The sequence below is a fragment of the Periplaneta americana genome, chromosome 6 (assembly GCF_040183065.1).
Source record: "Periplaneta americana isolate PAMFEO1 chromosome 6, P.americana_PAMFEO1_priV1, whole genome shotgun sequence".
NCBI classification, from domain to species: Eukaryota; Metazoa; Arthropoda; class Insecta; order Blattodea; family Blattidae; genus Periplaneta; species Periplaneta americana.
The window spans coordinates 102,769,781-102,793,811 of NC_091122.1; the positions used below are offsets into that span (position 1 = coordinate 102,769,781).

General features: G+C 36.2%; 1 protein-coding gene across 1 annotated transcript; it reads left to right on the forward strand.

Annotated features, from left to right (window-relative positions):
- Positions 1–1,392: 1,392 nt before the first annotated feature.
- Positions 1,393–23,641, forward strand: RpS2 (ribosomal protein S2). Its single transcript, XM_069828615.1, has 6 exons — positions 1,393–1,655; positions 2,149–2,379; positions 15,775–15,892; positions 16,111–16,274; positions 16,356–16,515; positions 23,421–23,641. The coding sequence occupies exons 2-6, from the start codon at positions 2,152–2,154 to the stop codon at positions 23,570–23,572; spliced, it is 822 nt and encodes a 273-aa protein (XP_069684716.1). The 5' UTR covers positions 1,393–1,655; positions 2,149–2,151; the 3' UTR covers positions 23,573–23,641.
- Positions 23,642–24,031: the final 390 nt, after the last annotated feature.

The window sequence follows — 24,031 nt, forward strand, 5'->3', positions numbered from 1 at the left end:
AATATAATAATTGGAATAATAATATGGGACAAGGAGGAGACGTTTGTAGTGCTATAAATTGTAGCAACAGTAAGAGAAAGAGGCCAGAGTTATCCTTTTTCCGATTTCCGAAAGATTCAGAAAGGTACCTGGGTTTCCACAAGAATGCTGTGCAGAAACAAAACTCTTAATTTTGAAGTTCTTTGTGACTATTAGAATACATTATATCCTTAAATTTCACAATGAAATGTTTCAATCTAACCGAAAGGACATTAGATACCGGTTAAAGTTCTGTCACTTAGGCTGCTAAATTTCCAGAGAAATAAAGGTTAGGTCTACTTTTTTTTCAGAGGATATATTTTTAATTGTAGCTATTAATTTTGTTATTATTTTTATGTGTTATTTTACTAAAGATGTAGAAAAATTAAGTTTGTTTTAATGAAATTTATTGATCACGTTTTATTTTAAATTCTGGTGGGATTATTATTGCTTAGGCCTACTTTTTTCTTCAAAGCATATGTTTTTAATTATAGCTGTTAATTTTGTTGTTATTTTTATTTGTTTCTTTACTAGAGAAGTAGAAAAAGTCTGTTACAATAAAATTTATTGATCACGTTTTATTTCCAATTCTGGTGTGATTATTATTGCTTAACCTCATCCCACTTTGTTAACTACGTAAGCCTACACTACAAGTACCGGTAGACGTAAGTTACTCCATTAATTCATATTTCCATTATTATTGTTGTAAAGGGAAATGAAAATTAATATTTATTGGTTTCATAGTTCATTATCGTTATAATCTTGAATGAGTGAAGCTATTATTGTAAATTTCAGTTCGTTTTGCACAAACAAAATTATATTAACTTATTTCTTGCAGGTATCTTCGAGTTTATGGTGGAATTTAATATACTTCATTAAAATAATAAATTAACTTTATGCATTTAATATTTCAATAATGGAAGGAAGGTGTTAATTTTTCCAAAAGAACATGACAACGAAAGCGTAACATATTTTGTCGTCTGCTAGGAGAGAGATCTGCGATGATGAGGCGATAGTAGCGATCCTAGTGGTGGGCAACTACCCAATGTTTGCATTTTTACTACATATTGCGCATCGCGACTGTATATAGTAGACTGTGACGGTTACTATTTTGCTTTGGCTGTAATGAAGCGATATTAGCGATCCTAGTGGTGAGCAACTACCTAATGTTTGCATATTTACTGCGTATTGAGCTTCGCGACTGTGATTCAAGTTTTTAAGAAACAGCAATTAAATTTCGGACTTTATCTGAGAGGATAAAACGATATCCATGGATAAATATACGTTACTTGTAACCGTTAATCGAAAGTGACGCTGACAGGTATAACAGTTACAAAAAATAACCGTTTGTCACATCCCAAGCAACAACAAAAACCTATACAATGCCTTAGAAAAGATCATTTCGGCGGCAAACGTTACTAAATAAATGCAACAGTGGCACTTTTGCTGGACAGTATTATTAAATATTATATAATAGCAAGAAATTATTTTAATATACAGTATGCCAGAATAATGTCTTATTTTGTTCTGTGCACTTTAAATAGGACTGTTTGACTAGCATTGTGACTTCTGAACACAACTGCCATCTATCGTCCGAAATCTTTCTTAACGTTTCTATCTAATTGGAATAACCACGTGTAAGTAATTCTCTTAAATTTACTCTTTCAGATTTAAGTAAAGAAAATTACGGACTGAGTACATTGTGTTGTATAATTGGATCTTAAGCTTATATGTAGCTGAATATAATTTGTGTGTATGTATAATTTTTTAGAAATTATGTTGATTAGAATATTTTGTATTTTGCGTGCAGATGTTGCAATGTATAATGTATGAGGGAAGATGTTGCTAAATATGCCCACAAATATTCATATGCACCACCATTTCAATTACTGGGTAAATGTAGAAGTATTGTAAGCAGTGGTGATATTCAAAAAGTTTAGCAAGCAGTTTTCTCATGTGTACCTGTGTTAAACATATACGGTAGGTAGGTATATGTTCATGGTAATTGCAAATATTACCTAGAAATAATTTAACAACCGGTTAGTCCGAACCGGTGCGAACTGACCGAATATCACCACTGATTGTGTCATTGTCTTTTATGTACCTTACAAGAAATGTATTTAAAATTAGAAAATGGCGGACGCTGCTCCAGCCGGTGGACGAGGTGCATTTCGAGGCGGCTTTGGATCTCGAGGTGGTCGTGGTGGGCAGAGAGGACGCGGTCGTGGACGTGGACGTGGAAGGGGCCGTGGAAAGGAAGCTGAGAAAGAATGGATCCCAATAACCAAATTGGGACGTCTAGTCAGAGACGGAAAGATTCGAACTCTGGAAGAGATTTATCTCTTTTCGTTGCCAATTAAGGTAGTGTATGTTACAGGTAGCCTTTAGTACTACTCTGCAGACCGTACGTACTTTCTTAGGTAACCATAGTGGTTCCAGTCCAGAGTTTCAGCCAGTATTAGGTTAGTTCCAACAAGTGGTTCATGTATCAGTTCATAGGTTTGTTCCAACAACAGTCAAGAACCGGCCGTAATTATCGTGAGCATGCGCAGTACAGAAAAAGCGTTCTAACACACTCCAAACCAGTTCTGAATCGGAAACGTGTACTGCAGTCGGGCATTCCAACAAACTTTTGACACGGGTCCGAAACGGTCAGAAGTAGCGGATTGAGGCATGTACTTATAGGTTCGTTCCAGGAACCGTCCGTAACTATCGTGAGCATGCTGCGCAGTACAGAAAAAGCGTTCCAACACAATACGAACCAGTCCTGAACCGGAAACATATACTGCAGTCGGGCATTCAAACAAATTTGATATGGGTTCGGAACGGTCAGAAGTAGTCCGTGGATTGAGGCATGTACGGAAGAGTACACGAGATGTGCATGCACAAGCTTACCAACGTCTCCTGGATACTGAAGAAAGACATGATCTACTGTTCACATCAGTGAGGTTATGATGAAAAGTGACAGTGCAGACGAATAATAAAACTTGAGATTTAATTTAAATTTTCGCCAAAAAGGGAATGGAAATTATTTGGGTATTGAAGTAGTTAATTACAATTATTTCAACATGCAGCTTTGATTAAAAGTATAATAAATAATAATTTAAAAAAAGATTTATTTTTAGATGAGAATCCCCCAATACACGACATTGAATTAGCGGAATTCTTGCCTTCCATATTTTTTGTCATCTTTTTATAGAAAATGATCGAAATTCTATTTTCTGCAATTAGAATTAACTGCGAAACGATAATATTAAGCATCCCGTTCTTAGCAAAGATGATCACAGTTATAGCATCTCTGGATTTAGTACATAACGATCCGCGAAAGCGTTCCAGCAGCGTCCAGTCCAGTTTCAATCCCATAGCAGATGCTCAATTAGCGCATGCGCATAAGATGGTACAGGAACCGTACATGAACTGATCCATGAAGCGCTTGTTGGAACGAACCTGATGAGTAGACTAAGCAAGACACGCATGCGCATAAGCTCACCAATGTTTCCTGGATACTGAAGAAAACATGATTGACTGTTCACTCAGTGGGGTTAAGATGAAAAGTGACAGTGCAGACGAATAATAAAACTAGAGATTTAATTTAATTTTTCGCCAAAAAGAAAGATAATTAAAATTATTTGCGTATTGAAATAGGTAGTTAATTACAATTTCAACATGCAACATTGCTTAAAAGTATAATAAATAACGTACATAAATTAATAATTAAAGAAAAGAACTATTTTTAGATGAGAGTCCCCCGGTACACGACATTGAATTAGCGGAATTCTTGCCTCCCATATTTTTTTGTCATCTTTTTATAAAAAATTATCGAAATTCTATTTTCTGCAAATAGAATTGGCTGCGAAACGATAATAATTAAGCATCTCGTTCTTAGCAAAGATGATCACAGTTACAGCATCTCTGGATTTAGTACATAACGGTCCGTGAAAGCGTTCCAACAGCGTCCAGTCCAGTTTCAATCCCATAGCAGATGCTCAACTAGTGCATGCGCATAAGATGGTACAGGAACCGTACATGAACTGATCCGTGAACCGCTTGTTGGAATGAACCATGGATCATCTTATGTGCATGCGCTGGTTGGGTATCTGCTACGGGATTGAAACAGAACTGGATGATGTTGGAACACTTTTTCGGATCATTTTGTACTAAATCCAGAGATGCTTTAGCTGTGATTATCTTTGCTAAGAACGGGCTGCTTAATTATTATCGTTTTGCAGCTAATTCAAATTGCAGAAAATAGACTTTCGATAATATTCTATAAAAAGATAACAAAAAATATGGAAGGCAAGAATTCCCCTAATTCGATGTCGTTTACTGGGAGACTGTCATCTAAAAGTAGTTTTTTATTATTAACGGATAAACTCCAGAACATAGATTGCACCCTTTTCCTCTTACTTCAAAATTCCAACCTTGTGCACACAAAATAAATTATTGGCACTGAAAAGTGCCTTTTCGTAAATATGATGCGCATTCAACAAACGCAGACAAATCTGCTCTTTTTAGTATTTTAAGACATAATTTGGTAGGTGCAATCCATGTTCTAAAATTTTCTCTTATTAACTTATATACGTTATTTATTATACTTTTAATCAAAGTTGCATGTTGAAATTGTAATTAACTATTTCAATACCGAAATAATTTTCATTCTCTTTCTTTTTGGCGAAAATTTAAACTAAGTACATCTCTAATTTTATTATTCGTCTGCACTGTCACTTTTCATCTTAATCTCATTGATATGAATAGTCTTCTTTAGTATCCAGAAGACGTCGGTAAGCCTATGTGGATGTGTGAGAGATGCATTCATCAGTACATGTCTCAGTCCGCTGACTACTTCTGACTATTCTGGACCCGTGTCAAAAGTTTGTTGGAATGTCTGACTGCAGTAGGCCTACATGTTTCCAGTTCAGAACTGGTTTGGAGTGTGTTGGAACACTTTTTCTGTACTGCACATGCTCATGATAGTTACGGATGGTTCCTGACTTGTTGGAACGAATCTATTATATCCAACGAAAGATTGTTCTCATCTCACAAACACTAGTTTAGTCTAGCCTAGATTTGGATAAGAGTTGTAACATAGGCTATTTGCAGTATTTTTTAAAGTAGTGTAGGCCTACCGTACCTTTTAGTGAAGATTAATGCCTAGTCCTATGTGAGAAAGAAGAATGTCCGGCATTCCTTGGAAATTACTGAAGTCAGCATGGTCAAACCTTGAAAGTGGACCATGTAGTTGCATTTCGTAAGTTCTGTTACAGTGAGAAAAAAGTTTTGTGTAAAGGTTTGTTTCACCAAGTTTCCAATAATGTGCTTGCTAATGTGAACTACTTTAATTAAAATTTTCATAATAAATATGGAGGAGTTCGCTCACGTGAATCTGGGCGTTCTGCACTCGTTTAGCAATGTATAGAAACAAACCTTATGTCATGACTTTGGTAAACTGGAGACTATCACATTGGCTCATTGTTTAGCTGCATAGGTAGCTTGGGCTAAACTAGTGCTGATGTAGTTCCCTTCATACTCTGCTTATAGACGTGCGTATACAGATGTGTGACAGATTAGGTTTGATTAGTTTAGACTTTTGTTATAGCTTCCATATATGATCAACTGCATCTCCACAAAATGTTTCGGCTAAACTAGTGTAATATAGTTTCGTGGCATTCTACCTGACATATAGTCTTTGGACTCCCTTTGTTACACTAAAATTTTCAACCCCCTCAACTCCTGTTACAGGTTGGAGGGCAAAATATTGAAAGAAAAGAAGCCAGAAGCACCATCATTGGAAACTGTAATTCAGTATACTTTTGGGGAAAATCTGAAAAGAACAGAACAGAAAAGTTCCGCTCACTATCCCTCCACTAGAAAATAGGAGTTTAGGGCAGAGTGATACCTAGCGGAGAAAAGTGAAACTGAAAACACCATCTAGGACACAAAAATAGAACTACGTTCTGTCTCTCTCTCTCATCATCATCATCACACTCTTTTTTCCTCTCTTATTTTTTCACTTGTGGTGGGATCCGATCCATTGAAGTTGCTTACGGAACACACACTATGAGTAATGAGTAACGATTTAGACCACACATCCACGACAGCACAAGCTGATAAGGTGGAAAATTAATCTACTTAATTTCAGTAGGGAGTAACTCTGCAAATGAAGAAGCGAGTGAGGTGAGTTTGGGTCTCCAGTAGTGTTATTTTCACAAGTGAGTGTTGTATTATGCTAAGTACAGTCATTTAAAATTTGTTATTGGTGTAATTGCTACCACGTGAGGGTTGTTGAATGCACAGCTAATTTTGGCGGAAGTGAGCTAGTTAATAGGTGTAATTTTTGAAATGTGAGTATCGAATGCACATTGAATTTTGGTAGGCATAAGTTTGTTTTAGCCCTGATCACATATAAGGGATTGTGCCACTGGGGCAGTGAGTAAAGAAAGACAGCATACAATAAACAGAGGAGCTGCCATGTGAGAAGCGGTGAAAGTGGGCATAAGTTCCCCTACCACTATTCTTTTCTTTCAGAACCAGGCTACTTTTGTGTTGAATTATGAAGTGTTACTAGGCCTCTAGCTCCTGTGAGATTAGGGCCTGGTTTCTTCAGTCTTTGTTAAAATGCATCTAACATAGTGTTAATTAACTGTAAGTTAAAAGTATAAATTACTGTTAAAATATTGTGTTTCTTCTACTTCATATTTCACATTTTAACATTCTGTTTGTTAACTCTCTATTAAGACCAGAGATTCTAGAGTTTAATCCTAACCTACAACCAAGTACAGGCTCAATTCTGTTTTCTGAACTCTGACAATTGCAATTCTCGCTTGTTTCTGTTGTTTGATCCAGAGAGGATAGAAGTTTTTCTATTGTCTCAGGTTTGATTTATACTTCTTTCTGTCGTGTGTGCATCACAGTAGCATGGAGCAGCCGGCGTATTGATATTGCTGTTGTGAAATGGAAAACATTCTAACAAAAAGAAATTGTGGAACTAATTTCTAAGTAATTAAGATATAAAAGTTCAGCATCTAACGCACCAGCCATATTTAATACTTTCTTTACTAACAGAGTTAAATGATTTAACTGCATGAAATTGGGCAGTTAAATTAACATGGGTTTTAACAGCCTGTTAATGCTAGTGACAGTAATTGAAGAAATGCTTCAACTGTTAAATTTGCAGTCAAAATGGAATAACACACTTATAATTTAACAAAGGTTGAAGAAACCGGATCTAGTTGTAGTACATTGTTTCAAAATAAAATAAAAATATAACAATGTTGAACTCAATTTTGATAATGCATATTTTTACCATTTTTCCACTTCATTGTGCATGTTTTGTCATATTATAGTGCATGAATGCATGTATGTTTTAAGATTTGATAATGCATGGAAATCCTGGCTCTATTCATGATGTATAGCTGTTCTCATATTTGTTATCATGTTGATCATTCTAAGAATTAAATTTCTTACTATACAACTGCAATAGAATTTCTGCCGCCTGTTGATCTTGTCTCTGTCTATTTGAACGGCATGGCCAGGTCTGCCTATTTTCTCTCTCTATTGTTGCATACCCTTGCCACAGATAGTGCATACTTCACAGAACTGAACCAGTCGGCTACTGTACTCACTAATGTAGTGATGGCCATAAGGAAACTTGTGCACAGTACTGTGCGTTATCAAGAGCACTTGTGCAAGAAGCTCTTTGTGTTTCAAGACATGTTCTTAAATACATATTGTTAAAATCTTCTGTACTCTCTCTTGCACAAAAATTTCTCGAATGTGCTTTTCCATCTTGGTATGATGTGAAGGATGATATAACATTTCGGACACAGCAGCATCCTTGTCTTGAGCAGCTCCTCATTGAATAAACTATATATATTTTCATTTTTACACAGTGGTGCAAGATCTATTTTATTTATAAATTGTTCCATCACTCCATTCTTGCATTTCAAAGATAGAGTAACATTATACTTTGCAAGTGAACAGTTCTACATACAGCCTTGGTCTCCTCAAACCAAAAGAGATGGGACATAAGTTTTGTTTTCAGGTCAAGCAGTAATACTCGTAAAAGGACATAACATGAAAACATTTATGGAATTTTCGTTGTATCCATTTATTCTGCATGTGTCCTAATTTATCTGTTAATTCACATGCTTAGCAATGTTGCCTAACATACAACTCTTCTCTAACTTCCATAAGTCTGCACATGTGTACAATAATTTCTCTGGACATTGAAATTCATTTGGTCAACCACTTCCAAAGTTTCCTAATATCTGTGCATCATTACTACTACCATGGCGAACTATATCATAATCAGCAAAAGTTTCCTACCAATTCTGTCCACAACAGCTTCTATGAGATGTATATTGGATTAAGAGGTTAGAGTGTGGATTTCCTTCTAATACAGTACTTTGGTTTTCCATGCCATTCTCATTCCATTATGACTTTCATCTTCCATATAATCTCTTGACTGAATAAATAGGGAACTGTCTGCTACAGTCTCCATTGGTATTTGTTGACTATTTACTTCCGTTACAATACAATGTGTGCAATGCATCGTCTGTCCAAAACTCCGAATTCAGGTCCTCCAGAACAACCCAGTCACAGTAGCACGCATTGAACTTCAACTCCGGCGAAATTTCACATATCTAGGAATTCCCTCACCTCCAAACTCTCCTGGACCAAAGTAGCTAAAGAAACCTAGAGGAAAAATAACAGCCACCAGAGCAATAATCTACCAAAGTGATGTCAATTGACCAGGCTGTATAACCGAAATCCTCATCCACCTATGCAAAGCATTGGTTCAATCCCTATGCATACTCCCCCTCTATCTTCCTCACTCAACCCCCCCCCCCCCCCAATGACCCAACCAAAATTCAGAGCCCAGAAAAGAAGAATTCTTGTCAAAATGAACTACTGAACTTTATGTTTTTGGTAGATTCAGAGTTTTCGTAAGGTCGAGAATCAGTGAAAGCTTAGGTTAGGTTTGTTGCTTTTGTTATGCCTTGCATATACAGGGTGTAAGAGGTATAAGTGTCGTCCTTTTCACAGTTGTTGGGGACGGTCTGCAGGATCAAAAAATGTCCATACAACTTGGTATATTTCCCACTCCATAGTGGTCTGCTTTGTTTCGGGCGTGTAGTGGTATGCCCAGGACTCATCACCAGTGACAATTTCTTTTAGGAAGTCATGCCCTTCTGCAACATAACGCCTCAAGTGGTCCAAGCATGTCATCATTTGCTGGCCCTTGTGGTCGTCTGTCACGTTCTTGGGCACCCAGCGAGCACTAACTTTATGAAATTTCAATGTGTCATGCACGATATCGTACACCGCACCATACGAAATGTTGAACTGCTGAGATAAGGTTCACAGTTGGATTTGCTGGTCGTTCAGAATTGCCGTCTTAATACCTGTGACATTCTGCTGGGTTGCAGCTGTCACCAGCCGCCTGGAACATGGCGAATCACAAAGGTTCTCAAGGCTGTCTGCGAAGAATGCACATCTGGAGATGAGATGTTAATATGGTCCATACAGTCTTCCCTGTACACGCCACACATGTCCCTCTGAATTTCACTTGGGTTATGTCCTTTAGACCACAAAAATCGCACAACACTTCCCTGCTATTCACAAGTTGACGACAGTAACATGCGCGCCATCTTTGTTGTGTAGTTCACGCTTCTCTCGCTGGAACTGCACATGCAAAACAAATTGTGTCTGTAGTGAAAACTTCAAACTATATCTCGGTGAAATGTCAACATCTCAGCTGCAATACCAGTGTAGAAAATAATTATTGTGCGTTACTTTCCGATTCACCTTCATACATCTTCGCAAACCCACCGAACACAAAAACAAAACAACACTGGAAAAATTCCTCTACAACTACCACCAGCCCTGACTACCAAACTAAAATACACACAAACAAACCACGACCACATATTGGAAATTTAATTACTGTCTGAGAGAACACATGACAGCAACAGTGAGACAGGTCAGTAAAATAGCTTTGCCCCATGAAAGACTCCATAACCACTCAGACACTTGTGCCCAGAAAGGGAAACTTAAAAAACTTAATAAAAAAGTGTATATATACGTATATACTGTATGTGTAAAATGAAATATACATCATACATAAACAGTTTATCCTTCCTACTCCCTAATTCCCCACAAAACAAATAATAAGTAATAGTACAAATTACCAGAATAAATCAGTCACTAGACCTACACTGGAATAAATCAAATCAGTCACTCCACTTCACCCATACACCATTGGCACTTATGCCAGAAATAGTTTCATCATATATAATTATATGAGAGCATTTTACGTGTATATGATCCTATAACGGCCTCTACTGAAAGCCAGAAATGTCAATAAACCATACCATATACTGTCAGAAGTTATAAAGATCTATTATAAGTAAAACTAGATTGTGTTCTCTGTTGTAAATGAATAAAACGAATGTAAGTAAATTCATTGTTCTACTAGTAACGAAAGTACTCAAAAAGTAACTGATTTAAGCAATTAGTAATGAAATCTAATGATTTTAAAAGACTCGACTGATTCTGGGTAACGAAATTATGCATGTTGTTCCGCTTTACATATTTAATCTTGGTGCTGCTGCCTCAACTGTGGTGATTAGAGTGATTGTCGAAGATGGTGCAATACTCTAGGATGTGATTTCTGACATCATTCTGATGAAAAACGTTTGTATATACTATATCCGATTTTGAATAGTTTTAGATAAAATCACGTTTCTTTCTATCGTAACATGCAATCTTGTGAATTTGTCTCTCTCTGGATGTCACCTGTGCTATGAGTGTTACAGTACAGCTGATATAGGCGACACAAAGTCTCGTGACATCAGGGGTCAGGGTTAGAGATAACTCGCATCGCTTACATAGAGGCAGGCACACAGCAAGATCACTGTCGTAGTGGGTCATTGTCATTCAGTGCGTATAGAATGCTGTTTCATTTTTCAATATTGAATATGCAGATATGATTTATGTTTATGGCTTATGTGACGGGAATGCTAATAATTCTGTGGATGAATATCAAAGAAAATTTCTGGATCATAGAATGCCACCATGTGATGTTTTCATTCGCACATTTGAGTCACTGAGGGATAGTGGTTTAGTTCCCTGTGTTACAAAGGCGTATGAGCATGCGGTTGCCAAAAATGAAGCAGAACGCAAAAATATTCTTCATATGGTACAACGAAGCCCACACACAAGTACCAAGAGCATATCCAGATGACTAGGTGTTTCTCAAAGTGGGGTGTGGAGAACATTGAATGGTGAGGGAATGTACCCCTATCATTTACAGCAAGTTCAACATCTTCAGCCAGAGGACTATTCTAGATGAATGCATGGATAAATTGTGATCTTGAATTGCATTGATTCATTTTGTTTAGTGACGAAGCTCAGTTCACCCGCGATGGAGTTTTCAATATGCATAATTCACATGTTTGGTCGGAGGAAAAGCCCCACGAGATTGTGCTACGTAATTTCCAGCATCGCTTCAGTTGCAGTGTGTGGTGTGGTCCGATTAACAGTAATTTAATTGGTTCATACATTTTCAAAGTCGTCTTATGAGCCAAATGTACTTGCAATTTTTGCGAGAGGAATTACCTCCATTATTGGAGGAAATACCATTGCATACATAAGGACTAATGTATTTCCAGCATGATGGCGCACCCCCTCACTTTTCACGGGAAGTGATAAATTATTTAAAAGAGAGATCAGGACATTGGATAGGTCGTGGCAGTCCTTTTCCTTGGCCAGCAAGATCTCCTGATTTGACTCCATTAGACTGTTGTTTGTGCGGATGGTTTAAAGACATTGTGTACAGTGTGAGAGTGAACATGCGAGAAGAATTGGTGCAGTGTATCCACCTATAGTCCGACCATCGGATCTATGCCCCCATAAGATATGCAAACTGAACCTTAATTCCTTTTCAGCCTCGGCAATTCATTTCTCTCCCTGTATTCCTATTTCTCTCTTTTCTATCCCTCTCTCTTTCTCTCCCCCACTACTCACAATTTTGAGCCTTCTTGCGGGACAGTTTATTTGCACTTGCAGTCCGGTGTTGTCAACTCAACATGAATACTGTAGCACGGAGTGGTGAAAGAAATATTATTAAGCAAGTAATAGCATTTTGCATAAGTCAATCAGCGTCATTAGACCTACTTAAATTAAATTATGAATAAGTAATAATAAACCTTACAGTATTATAAGCAATATTCAAGAGACATGACACTGTTTGATGGAAGTTTGGCAACATCCCTATTCAGCAAGGTTCGTGGCTTGCTGTTTGACGTAGTGGGAGAGAAACGGGTGGAATGGGGTGAGTAGAGGCGTTAACTTTTCCAAGAACGACGACAGCGCTGAAGGGGCATAGATCCGATGGTCTAACAATAGCATCCGAGGAGATTCACGGCGAACAACAGAAGTTAGGGAATGCGACTTGCACAGTTCACACTTGGGTGGCTACGTGTATTGCTGCAGAAGGTGGGGGTCTTTGAAAACTGGCTTTAATATAGATTTTTCAGGTGAGTAATAACGTGAATGTTCTTTAATGAATTTACAATACACCCACTACCATTGTTAATAATTAAAATGCTTAAACCTTCATAATATCTACATTTATGTTTAACATTCAGGAAGGCGTAACACAGTTTAAAAAATATGACATGTTTATATGAACTTTTTTCATTAAAATGATACCAGAAATCACATTCTAGAGTATTGCACAATCTTCATGAATCACCCTGATATGCGAGTCTAATCAATCTAGAACCTGCTGAGAAACAAGTTGGGTGTGCGGCCATTGAAATGAAGATCTGAGAACTTAAGAAACATGTTTGATGACAGATCATAAGATGCCTGAAATATGGTTGTTTTTCATTGTGCTTAAGAGTAATTATTATTAATAAGTTGCAACTAAAAAGTAACTAATTTCTATTTCACATTTTCGGTAGACACCCTGGTAGTGCCAATCTAGTTTTGGGCTCACATTCTTAGAAAAGGCTGTAGAGGGCATACTAGTGTGGAGAGCGAAACATCCTTGAAACCCCACAATAGCTCAAGAAAACGTAATAGTACTACTGGTGTTATCAATACTGACATCACTATGATGACTGTTGCTACTACTGTTACTAGTAATAGTGGACTTGGGATGTAGAATGGAATTAATCTCCCGATCAGAATTGCGGTAAAATTGCTATTGGCAGTGAATAACTTAGCATACTTTGCAGACCCATTCTCACTTTCTGTAAAGCATCTACATGGCTAATTTTTTTTAGTTTAAAATGGCACAAAGATATAGTATTGCACAGTGAGTATTTGTGTATGATAATAAATGTTTGTTCTGTGAAGTTTGAAGACAGCAGGAAAGATTTGCAGATGTTAATGTTCCAAATCGTTCATTGATCCAGGACTGTGAATAATTAGTTCTATTGAAATTGCTACATAGCTATTAAAGTTAAAACTTGCAATTTTACAAGATCTGTCACCTGGGAGTCTGTAAACAAGGTGTCAATTTTAAATGGAGTGTATGATTGCGAAATTTACTCTAATATCCGTTATAGGATGAGACTTTTATTTCTATGTAAACACCCAAAACAACAGACATTGGAGCTCTGAAAAATCCAACCTCCTCCATGAAGTGAAATTAGCAGTATGGTGTGTTGTAAATGGTTTGAGGATAATAGGCCCCAGTTTTTTAAATGAACTATTAATACCCAAAGGTACTATATGTGCAAATTATTTTGTGATAAATTGCCAATAACACTCTCACCAGAACTAGCACACAGAAGTACATTGGCCAATAATCCAGTTGCCACTCATCTTGTACTACCACAGTCGTCATTGCTACTACCACTGAACAACAAATTTTTAATTTTTTGTCTTGCTCCAAAATAAAAATAGGTGAATGTTACTAAAATCACAACCTTTATTACTTTTATGCCTGCGAGATGTAACACTGTGATTCAAGAACAGGGCTATGCAACAAAATATTTGTTGCAGGCTCAGAAAAAGCACGTTTAATTTTCTTTTTTGTACAAAAGGTTATTGTCAAAACACGATTTCTCAATTTTATTTTTTGACACACAGTACATAGTCCCAGGAGTGTTATTATTATGTTTATATATATATATATATATATATATATATATATATATATATATATATATAGTGCTGTTTATAGTTTGTACAAGAGGCAAAACAATGCTGTAAATAAACCACTTTTGAAAAACATTATTGTCAAAACAGTTATGAACGCGACTGTATATTAATTGCCATATTTATATATGTATGTAAATATCGGTGTTTTGTATTTCTTTTATTAAGTAATTTATTGTGTATGGATCGATTATATATATCTGTTTATTTATTGTAACTATTTCCAGAATGTTTGCTTTAAGTTATTACATAAATTATTTTCTCTCCAAGTATCTTAAAGTTATGTTATTAATTCAATAAAATTATTTTTAGGCATGGAACTTACTACACTTATACAAGAATTAAAGAGGAAAGAACAAAAACAAAATACCTCTAGTAAAATATATGCATAGATCTCGTTTGTCTAATGAACATGTGTTGGCACAATTAAAAATAGATGTTACAGAAATAAAGCCAGAGTTTGATAGTATGCTTCATAGGATTAGAGAACATTAGATTGAACTGATAAGTCATTCAAAATATTCTCTTGTTTACTTTATTATTTAGTTTGTATAGATTTTTCATTTGGTTTCACATCATATTGTGATAATGTGTTTCTTGTTTCAGTGTATAGTGAGAAGAATGCAAAATATTTGCACTTCAATTCTGGCAAAAAAAAATTATATTGTTTGACAAAATATGGGTTTGTTTTAAATGTTAGTGTATCATGATGATCGTTTTTTTCCTCCACAGACCTTGTATACAGCAATCCACCACTGCAGACTTGTAATTCGCCTGTCTCACTCTTTCTTGTTCTCCTCACCTTGTCATGTTATTGTCATGCATGCTGCATCAATTGCTCCTTACATTTTGCCTGCCTCTGTATGAGAGGAAATCCTATTTCAAATAAATTTACTCAAATACAGTTACTTTAGTCAGTGATCGACATGTCTTAAGTAACAGCCACTAACATAGCTCAGACAGTAACATGTTGGATTCGAGATTGGAGACTTTTCTGAAGTATGAGCTGTAATGTTAGTTGGACTGATTACCAGGGGCGTATTTTGCGGGCTACCGGGGCTACCGGAGGTAGCCCAAGGAAATTACGAAAGAAAAAGTTTATAATATAACATAATGTAATAATTTTGTATTATTAGTTTTACCATAGTAATTAAAATTAAAGTAATTGTTAGATATATTTTGTGTAATAAAGGATCAGCGGTAGCCCAAACCCTTTAACCAATATACGCCACTGCTGATTACTTGGTTGTGTTTTTCCCAGATTTCCTCTAACTATATGGTGAATTTCAGGTCATCCTCTGGCAAATCCTCTCACTATTGCGAATTCCACTGACAAGCACATCACTCTTCAGGCTGCAGTGCATTCAGTACAGAAAATGTCTTATATAAAGTGTTTTTGTGACATGTAAAACTGTGATTAAAGGATTTATAAATTGAATATTTGCCTTTTGCAAAGCATAAGTACACACAAGTACTGATTGATTGGTTCTGAATTTGCTAGAATCTTTTCTAGTTTAATTAAGTTGAATGATAATATTATTACTCTTCTGTCCACTTCTCAACTTTGTATGTTTAACTTTACAGGAATTTGAGATCATTGATTTCTTCATTGGGTCATTTCTTAAGGATGAAGTTTTGAAGATTATGCCTGTCCAAAAGCAGACTCGAGCTGGCCAGAGGACTAGGTTCAAGGCATTTGTTGGTATGTAAGACACCATACATTACTGGCACTTTAGTGTAACATTACACATTGTGTGTAACAAGAAGATGAACATTATAGTTGAAATTTCATGTTTTTTCCACTTTAGTTATAATAACTGCCAAAAGCTCTGGGATAGAGTATAGCACAGTTGTTGACACCATCTTGCCTTAGGAGCCAGCCTGTCTCAAGTCTATATGTTATTTCTCTGATAATTGCAGCTATTGGTGATTCCAATGGACATATTGGATTGGGCGTGAAATGCTCAAAGGAAGTAGCTACAGCAATTCGTGGAGCTATAATCTTGGCAAAGTTGTCAGTGGTTCCTGTGAGGCGAGGGTACTGGGGCAACAAGATCGGCAAGCCTCACACTGTCCCTTGCAAGGTAACATGCCATTTGGTCCCATTCATAGTACAACTCATAGCTTCTACTTGACAAGGCTGACATGAATGAGTTGTTTTGCAGGTAACAGGCAAGTGTGGTTCAGTTCAAGTACGACTGATTCCTGCCCCCCGCGGGACAGGAATTGTATCTGCTCCAGTCCCCAAGAAGCTGCTACAGATGGCGGGTATTGAAGATTGTTATACGTCTGCACGGGGCTCCACTGGTACTCTGGGTAATTTTGGTGAGTGTAAAATTTTTTTTTGGCTTGAAAGAAATTGGAGATTCCATATTATGACTTAGACCAATATTGAATTTACATTTAAGTGATTGAAATGCGCAAAAGGAAGTTATATTCTTGTTGACAAGCTTAACATTGGCTCAAATTCAGCTATAGTCATGACATCTGTTTAGATTTGTATGTTATAAATAGGGTCAGGATTTATATGAACAAATGAAGACTGAAATATGCAAAATAAAATAAGAAATCTGTAAAAACATGCAAAATCCAATTTTTTATAGGGTTTACTCTATTCATGAAAAACAAAATGTGAATATGTCAATATAGTCTGCCACTGTGGAGTAATGAGTAACAGCACATCTGACCGTGAAATGAGCAGGCCCAGATTTAAATCCTGGTTGGGGTTTTGTCCAGGATTTTTTTCAACCTATTGAAGCAGGATTGCTGGGTAACCTTTGACATTGGACCTTGAACTCATTTTGCGATCATTAATTCACATATCATCCATATCATAGCCTGGGTTAAGTTCATGGTGCACAATAAAGCCTCAGGCTGCAGTGTAAGTCTTCAGTCTCTCTATAAAAAAGAGAGAGGAAATATTTAATGTGTGTCCCGCGCCATGGCATCGCGGTCTAAGGCATCCCGCCTAGGACGCGTTACGGAATGCGTGCTGGTTCGAGTCCTCATGGGGGAAGAAATTTTCTCATGAAATTTCGGCCAGTGTATGGGACCGGTGACCACCCAGCATCATGATGCACTTGGGGAGCTACGATAGGTAGTGAAATCTGGTTGCGAATACCAGCTATAACGGCTGGGGAGATCATCATGCTAACCACACGATACCTACATTCTGGTTGGATGATCGTCCGCCTCTGCTTCAGCATGTGGGCATGAGGCCAGCAACCGGCTGGTCGGTCTAGGCCCTTCACGGCCTGTAGCGCCACGGATTATTAATATTTAATATGTACACTTAATTTGTTTATCTTACTTTTCCTGGTTGCAGAACACAACTAACAAATTTTCTAAGTTTACTGGTATATTTTGTGTGTTATCTACAAAGATATTTTTGAATGCTGAAAGTGATAGTTCAACATCAAATGAGGTTGCTGGACATAATTTTAGTGCACAAATTCGTGAGTTTGTAAGATCCAAGTCGTCACCGGCATAGCTCAGTCAGCTAAGGTGCATGCCTGTTGATCCAGAATTGCGCTGAGGCACGGGTTCGATTCCCACTTGGGCTGATTACCTGGGTTGGCATTTTTCCGGGATTTTCCCCAACCGTAAGGCAAATGCCAGGTAATCTATGGTGATTCCTCAGTCTCATCTTGTCACATATCATCTCGTTATACCAATCCCATCAACGCTAAAATAACCTAGTAGTTGATACAGCATTGTTAAATAACCAACTAAAAGAAAAAAGATCCAAGTGGGCTCTTATGGTAGGAAATGTGTTCTGTTACAGATTCTACTATTTACAATAATTTTGGCAAGATACACCACAAAAGAATTCACTCATACAAATCACGCATTGGTAAATCCAAATAGAGTGGTCCAAGAGTGTTTTATTTTTTAGTAGTAATGACCCCTACCTGACAGAAATTAGTATTAGTTTTTACCTTCATATAAAAAGACAGCCATTTCTGTATTACGATATTCGACATTTTTGGCTTTTGTTGACAGTTGCGGTAAATGTGACAGCTCAACTGAGAAAAATGATACAGAGGTGGGGAAAACACTTATTTTCAGCACATTCCAAGCTACATTTTATGTCCTGTACCTTTTTACCCTTTCTCTCTATCTGATAATTATTGATAGTTAAGGCTAGAGTTGATTACCGTATTAAAAAAATTAGTTTTAAATGTTTTTTGCAGTGGGAAGGAATGAAACACCAGAGTTGTCAGTTTGTGAGAGATGGCTATACACTCAAACCTTTAGCAAAAAATATTTGAGTTCTTTTACTCGTCCCCTTTTTTTAATTAGAACAGTTTAAAAATACTCACTTTGCAGTTGTCTCTTAATTTGAGCCCTAATATCTCTGATGAGGGACCTAATAAAATTTCACAAAGAGTACTCAATGAGAGGTACCTGTAAAAAAAATTGGAGTTGGATATTCCATAGCCACCAAAGTTAAAACTGGAATAAATTAATGAAAAATGGGTTTATACTGTAGTAATATATGTATAATTAAACATTAGTTTAATAAATCATCATGTAAATACAGACATACTTACTAATTAAGATATTTTATGTAAAAAGTCCAGTACCAAAAACATTTAAAATATGTGTTGATTATGCCGTTGAATTTGTCGAAAATAACATGTCAGTGGCCTGTTACTATTAAAAGTTACAAAGTAGATACTCTCTGTCAGCAACTGACTTTTTGAAGGGGGTTCTTGGACATGCTGGGTGATAAAAGAACACATAAACATCCTTGTTTTCTAAAGTGATGTCCTCAATTTTCGTGATCCACTCTGTTTATTGTAGACGCATGTAACAGTGTAATGTGGGAGTAAACTCAAGAGATACAATCTTGCTGATAGAATGATATTCAAATTTTTCTGATTTCGCTGTCAAGTAACACCTGATAGTGTTGTCAGCAACATTATGATTAAATTTTCGAGTCCCTGGAATTCTCTGGCAGTGGTCAAATCTGTCCTTCAATTTTTGTACAAGAAACTTATTTTAATGAGAAAATATCCGACATCAAAGAAAATGAGCAGCAGTCTTTGGCAGAAGAGTATGTAGAACTAATTGAAAACTTGAAACAGAAGTGTGCTATCATTCCTAAAGAAGAGAAGGTAAAAAGTCTTAGTTTACTTCAAAATTCTTGGCCGAGAAGAAAAATTACTTCTGAGTTTAATGTTTTTCATTGTTTGGTGAAATTGATGAGAGCTAGTGAGAGATCAGGGTATATTACCGAAAATGGGTAAAAGAAAATTAACTTTCAGTTGTTACAAAGAGAGAAAGGGGAAAAAGGTACAGGACATAAAATACAGCTTGGAATATGTTGAAGATAATAATGCTTTTTCCATCTTTCTGTCATTTTTCTCAGCATTTACTGCAAGAGTCAAAAATGTCGAACACCATAATACAAAAATGGCTGCCTTTTTATAAGTTATTGTTTAGTCAACTGTCCAAAGACAGGTTTGAACTTCATGACACCAATAAGGCATCACTCATGAGGCAATTAAGTCAGGAAATAATGGAGTAGGATGGCCAGTTCCTTTCCCCTCCATTGCGTACATTGCCGACTAGCTACATATTACACCAGTCAGACTTCATATGTATTCAAACAATTGTTCTTCCTCTGACACACATCAAGTGAGATGTACTGCCTGATAATAGATGTACATATCAGCCAGAGCCTCAATCGGAGGTAAATTTTTATATGAAAGTAAAGAAAAAGGTAAACTAATACGAATCTCTGTATACTTAGAGGTAGAAGTCATCACTATTAAAAAATATTTAAAAATGACAGAGCTACCAATTAATTTATTCCTCGGCCATTTGGTATAGGCTGACCTACACTTGGCACTGGGATAAGTGAAACAGAGAAAGGGTGGGTAGGGGCTGTTAAGAGTCAGATATGTAGAGTTACTTGGGAATATGCATTTGCATGTGAATTCTTGTCCTAGTTATAAATACAGTCGAACTTCGATATCTTGAAGTGCTTTGGGAAATGCATAATGCTTCGAGTTATCGAAAATTCGAGATGTAGAAAATTTTTAATAAAAGCCCAATTATCATACTTATAGTAGAACTTGGTAACAACATCCAAGGGACCTTAAAAATTATGTTGTTATAAACGAGTGTCATAGTAACAGAGGTTCATATTATCAGTCTAGTGAGGTGGAAAATGAAAAATAACAAACTTAATTGGGCTTATTTTAGATTTTTGTGTTCACTTTTAATCCTACTATGAACATAATAAAATACACGTATAATTACAAATATTCTGTATTAAAACAGTTAGTTCAATACTCACCAAACTTCTTTACTTATGAGTGAAGTAATCAGTCATTTTACTCTGTTGTCTCCTACTTGCCCAATACACATTTTCTAAATTACGTTTTATGTTCATTATTTCAGTTGCAATTTCACTGCTCCCTCCCCTAGCTTCATAGAACATGTTTGCTTCTAAAGCATCACTCACTTCTTTTAGTAGCCATACTATGTTAAAATGTGTGCAGTAAGTGAAAACTTCCTGTTGAAACTGACTGTATGCAGGTACCGTTAATATCGTATGAATTCAGGTGGGTTTTAATGGGGTGGGGAATCTGCCTGGATTCCAGAGATCTGTGACAGAAGGGCACAGTAAAGAATTTGCCGGGTTGCAGATTTCAACACAATATTTCTTAAATACTTTGGTTCTTAGAAAATCGTATTCCAAACTGAGATTGAAAACGACATTATATGCCAGGTATACATTTGTCGTAATAAGCAAGGTAGAAAAGCATATGTCTTAAGGCTGGTTCACAATACACCTGGAACGGAAACGACTACAAGAACGAGAACAGAAATATTGTTAAAATGTATTTAAATGTGAGCATTCACAATTAACTATTCTGAATGCTTACATTTAAATACATTTATTTTAACAATATTTCCATTCTTGTTCTCGTTGTTTCCATTCTCGGTTTATTGTGAACCAGCCTTTATGGAAAATCAGTTGGGACCACAGAATATTTGACGTTATAGGCGAGATGTCGCACAAAACGAGGTTGCTATAACCAAGTTCTACTGTATTTTCGATTAATTTCATATTAATAATGCTTTCGTGCATTTTTTATTTTATTTTTATTATTATTATTTTTTTTTTTACTTAAAATGTTATGACTATGACTTCTTAATATCATACCCACAGTTCTACAATATCTCCCCTTAAGATTTCACATTGTACAGTAAAGCTTACATAGCCTAGGTCCATTGTAGCCTATTTTTGGAACAATGGAACTTCAAGATAGTCTATAGACTGCATATTTGCTTTTCAGGCTTACGATTTTATCTTTTAACACAGACGAACTTAAACTCTATAATTTTGAAAACAAATCGCTCTAAAAGAATAAAAAATAATGTTGAGGATTCTTAATGTCCTGCATTGGTGGATTTCATTGTGTATACTGCAGTTACTGTACTCCTACCTTACTTACGGCTTTTAAGGAACCCGGAGGTTCATTGCCACCCTCACATAAGTCTGCCATCAATCCCTCTCCTGTGCAAGATTAATCCAGTCTCTGTCATCATATTCCACCTCTCTCAAATCCATTTTACTGATGTTATGTTACCCCTCCTGTTCTATAAAGACTAGTTACGTTCCAAGTACCAAATCTCATAACCTTATTCATTTGCTGTGGTTGTGCCAGAGAATCAGTTCCATTCTGAGGCTTATTGTGTGGTTTCGTAACAAGCTGTTTTTCTTATGGTGATGGGTTGTTAGCCCTTTGCCCAACCCTCAAGCTGAAGGACCACCCTTTATCGGGTAACTGTATTAAAACAGAAATGGGATTCCTGGAGGAGACTAGGCAGGTGTTAAGTTCTGTCCCCAGCTTACAGTATGGAAACAATAATATTGTTCATCTCTTGAGGACGTTTGTATTGAAAGGAAAGCAGTAAGGTCTAGTTAAGTTTCACTAAAGTAACGGTAATTAATCCTTTTAGTTTTATTGCACAGTATTGAACATTTTCACCCGAACTTTGAGTTAAAGGTAAATGTTTTATGGCTGGGGAATAAAATATCCTTCAAAATATTGAAAATTTAGAGTATCAGATCTTTGCGTTACGGAATAAATTTTACACAAATTATATATGATGGCGGAAAATTCGAGATACAGAAGTTCCACTGTATATAACATATGGCAAGAAGTCTTTCTGGCTCATATAGATAAAAGTGATTCCACTTTCATCTCCAAAGGGCAAGAAAACTAGCTTCCACGTGACTTACACTACTATTGGTACCTAAAAATTTTTTGAGTGTTTTTTTTAGCCTCTCTTACTGTACATTTGTGTAATCAAGAAAGAAAATTAAGTTGTATTCGTTTGTTAATGTAAAAATACTCTAGTACAATGTGAGGGATTTAGAGAAATGTAATAACGCAATATAATTCTACTTAATTGCATTACTTCATATTATACTCTCTAATTTAAACCATTGAACAACACAAGTTTTTAACACTCTGCAATAGCTTTAGAGAGCATTTCCTCAACCACAATGGACGCATACCTTGCTCAAGTAATATTGTTGTTTAGTCAACTGTCCGAAGACAGGCCTGAACCTCACAAGTGTTACTAAGAAGACATTACTTAGGAGGCAACTAGGCCAGGAGATAATATATTTTCAAAAATAAACTGTATATTCCCGCCCTCAATATCCTTGGCATTGGATCTCTTCATTTAAATATTATGTTCCGAATTATCATGCATTGCAGTTAACAGGAAATGGTGGCATGTGTAAGAAAATTAATTAGTTGTTCAGTTGCATTAGTGTTGTTGGAAGATTGTGTTAAGCTATTTTTGTGCAAATGGAGTTTTGTTCCCCAGGTGAATACACAAGTTAAATTCTACAATAGTGTGTACAAAAAACAAAACATTTTACGTGTTTTGTGTAGAAAATTATTTGCAATAATGATCTGAAGTTTAATTTCTTTTTATCTTAAAACTCATTTTTATTACTTATCTCGATATATTAGTGCATTATTTTATGATTTAGCTTGAAGTAATAATATAGTCTGTCATTTGCGAAGTTACTGGATTGAACTTATAAACCTGTGGATATAGATGTAAGTGAAGGATTTTGGACGGAAAATTTGTTCAGACTCACTTTTTGAGAACCAGTAGCTTGCTTGCTTTAATTGCAAGTGTTGATAGTATTGCTACTGCTTGAGTACATGTAATCTCATCTTCTGTTTTAGCCAAAGCAACTTATGCAGCCATTGCAAAGACTTACGCATATCTGACGCCTGATCTTTGGAAGGACATGCCTCTCTCCAAGGCTCCATACCAAGAGTTTGCAGACTACCTGGCCAAAAACCACCGTCCTGTAGGAGGCCAGCGGGAATCTTAATTGCTTTCTGTGTGTAAGGTCTCTGTGTTAATGTATTTCTGTAATAAAGGGACCATTGTGGAAATGTAATTCTGTCTTTCCTTACGATTTTTCTGTTAACAAATGAATGTATGCCTGCATTACCCGTAATATCCCTGAAGTCCATTGTCTTTCGCATCGCTCTTTCTGTTTGAGTGACTATGATATTTATGTATAGATTTGGCTTGTTTTGTTATATGAGAGATGGTGTAGACCAAATTGCGAAAGATACAATTTCTTGCTTAAAACCTTGGTAGCACTTCGAGAGCATACTCTTATGAATTGAAATATTTGGTTATTGTATATTTTGTTTCCATCTTCATATTCAGTTTTTAGCAAATTTCTTGTTCAAAGACAACCCAGTTACTTCAAAATATGTCTCGACTATATTGATTGAAGGATAGATGTACATTTCACTTTACAAATGTTACATAGACGAAG

Coding starts and splice junctions, on each gene's coding strand:
- RpS2 (XM_069828615.1), top strand. CDS start 2,152: ATGGCGGACGCTGCTCCAGCCGGTGGACGAGGTGCATTTCGAGGCGGC. Junction 2,380..15,774: donor TCTTTTCGTTGCCAATTAAG/GTAGTGTATGTT, acceptor TTAACTTTACAG/GAATTTGAGATCATTGATTT. Junction 16,516..23,420: donor TGGTACTCTGGGTAATTTTG/GTGAGTGTAAAA, acceptor CTTCTGTTTTAG/CCAAAGCAACTTATGCAGCC.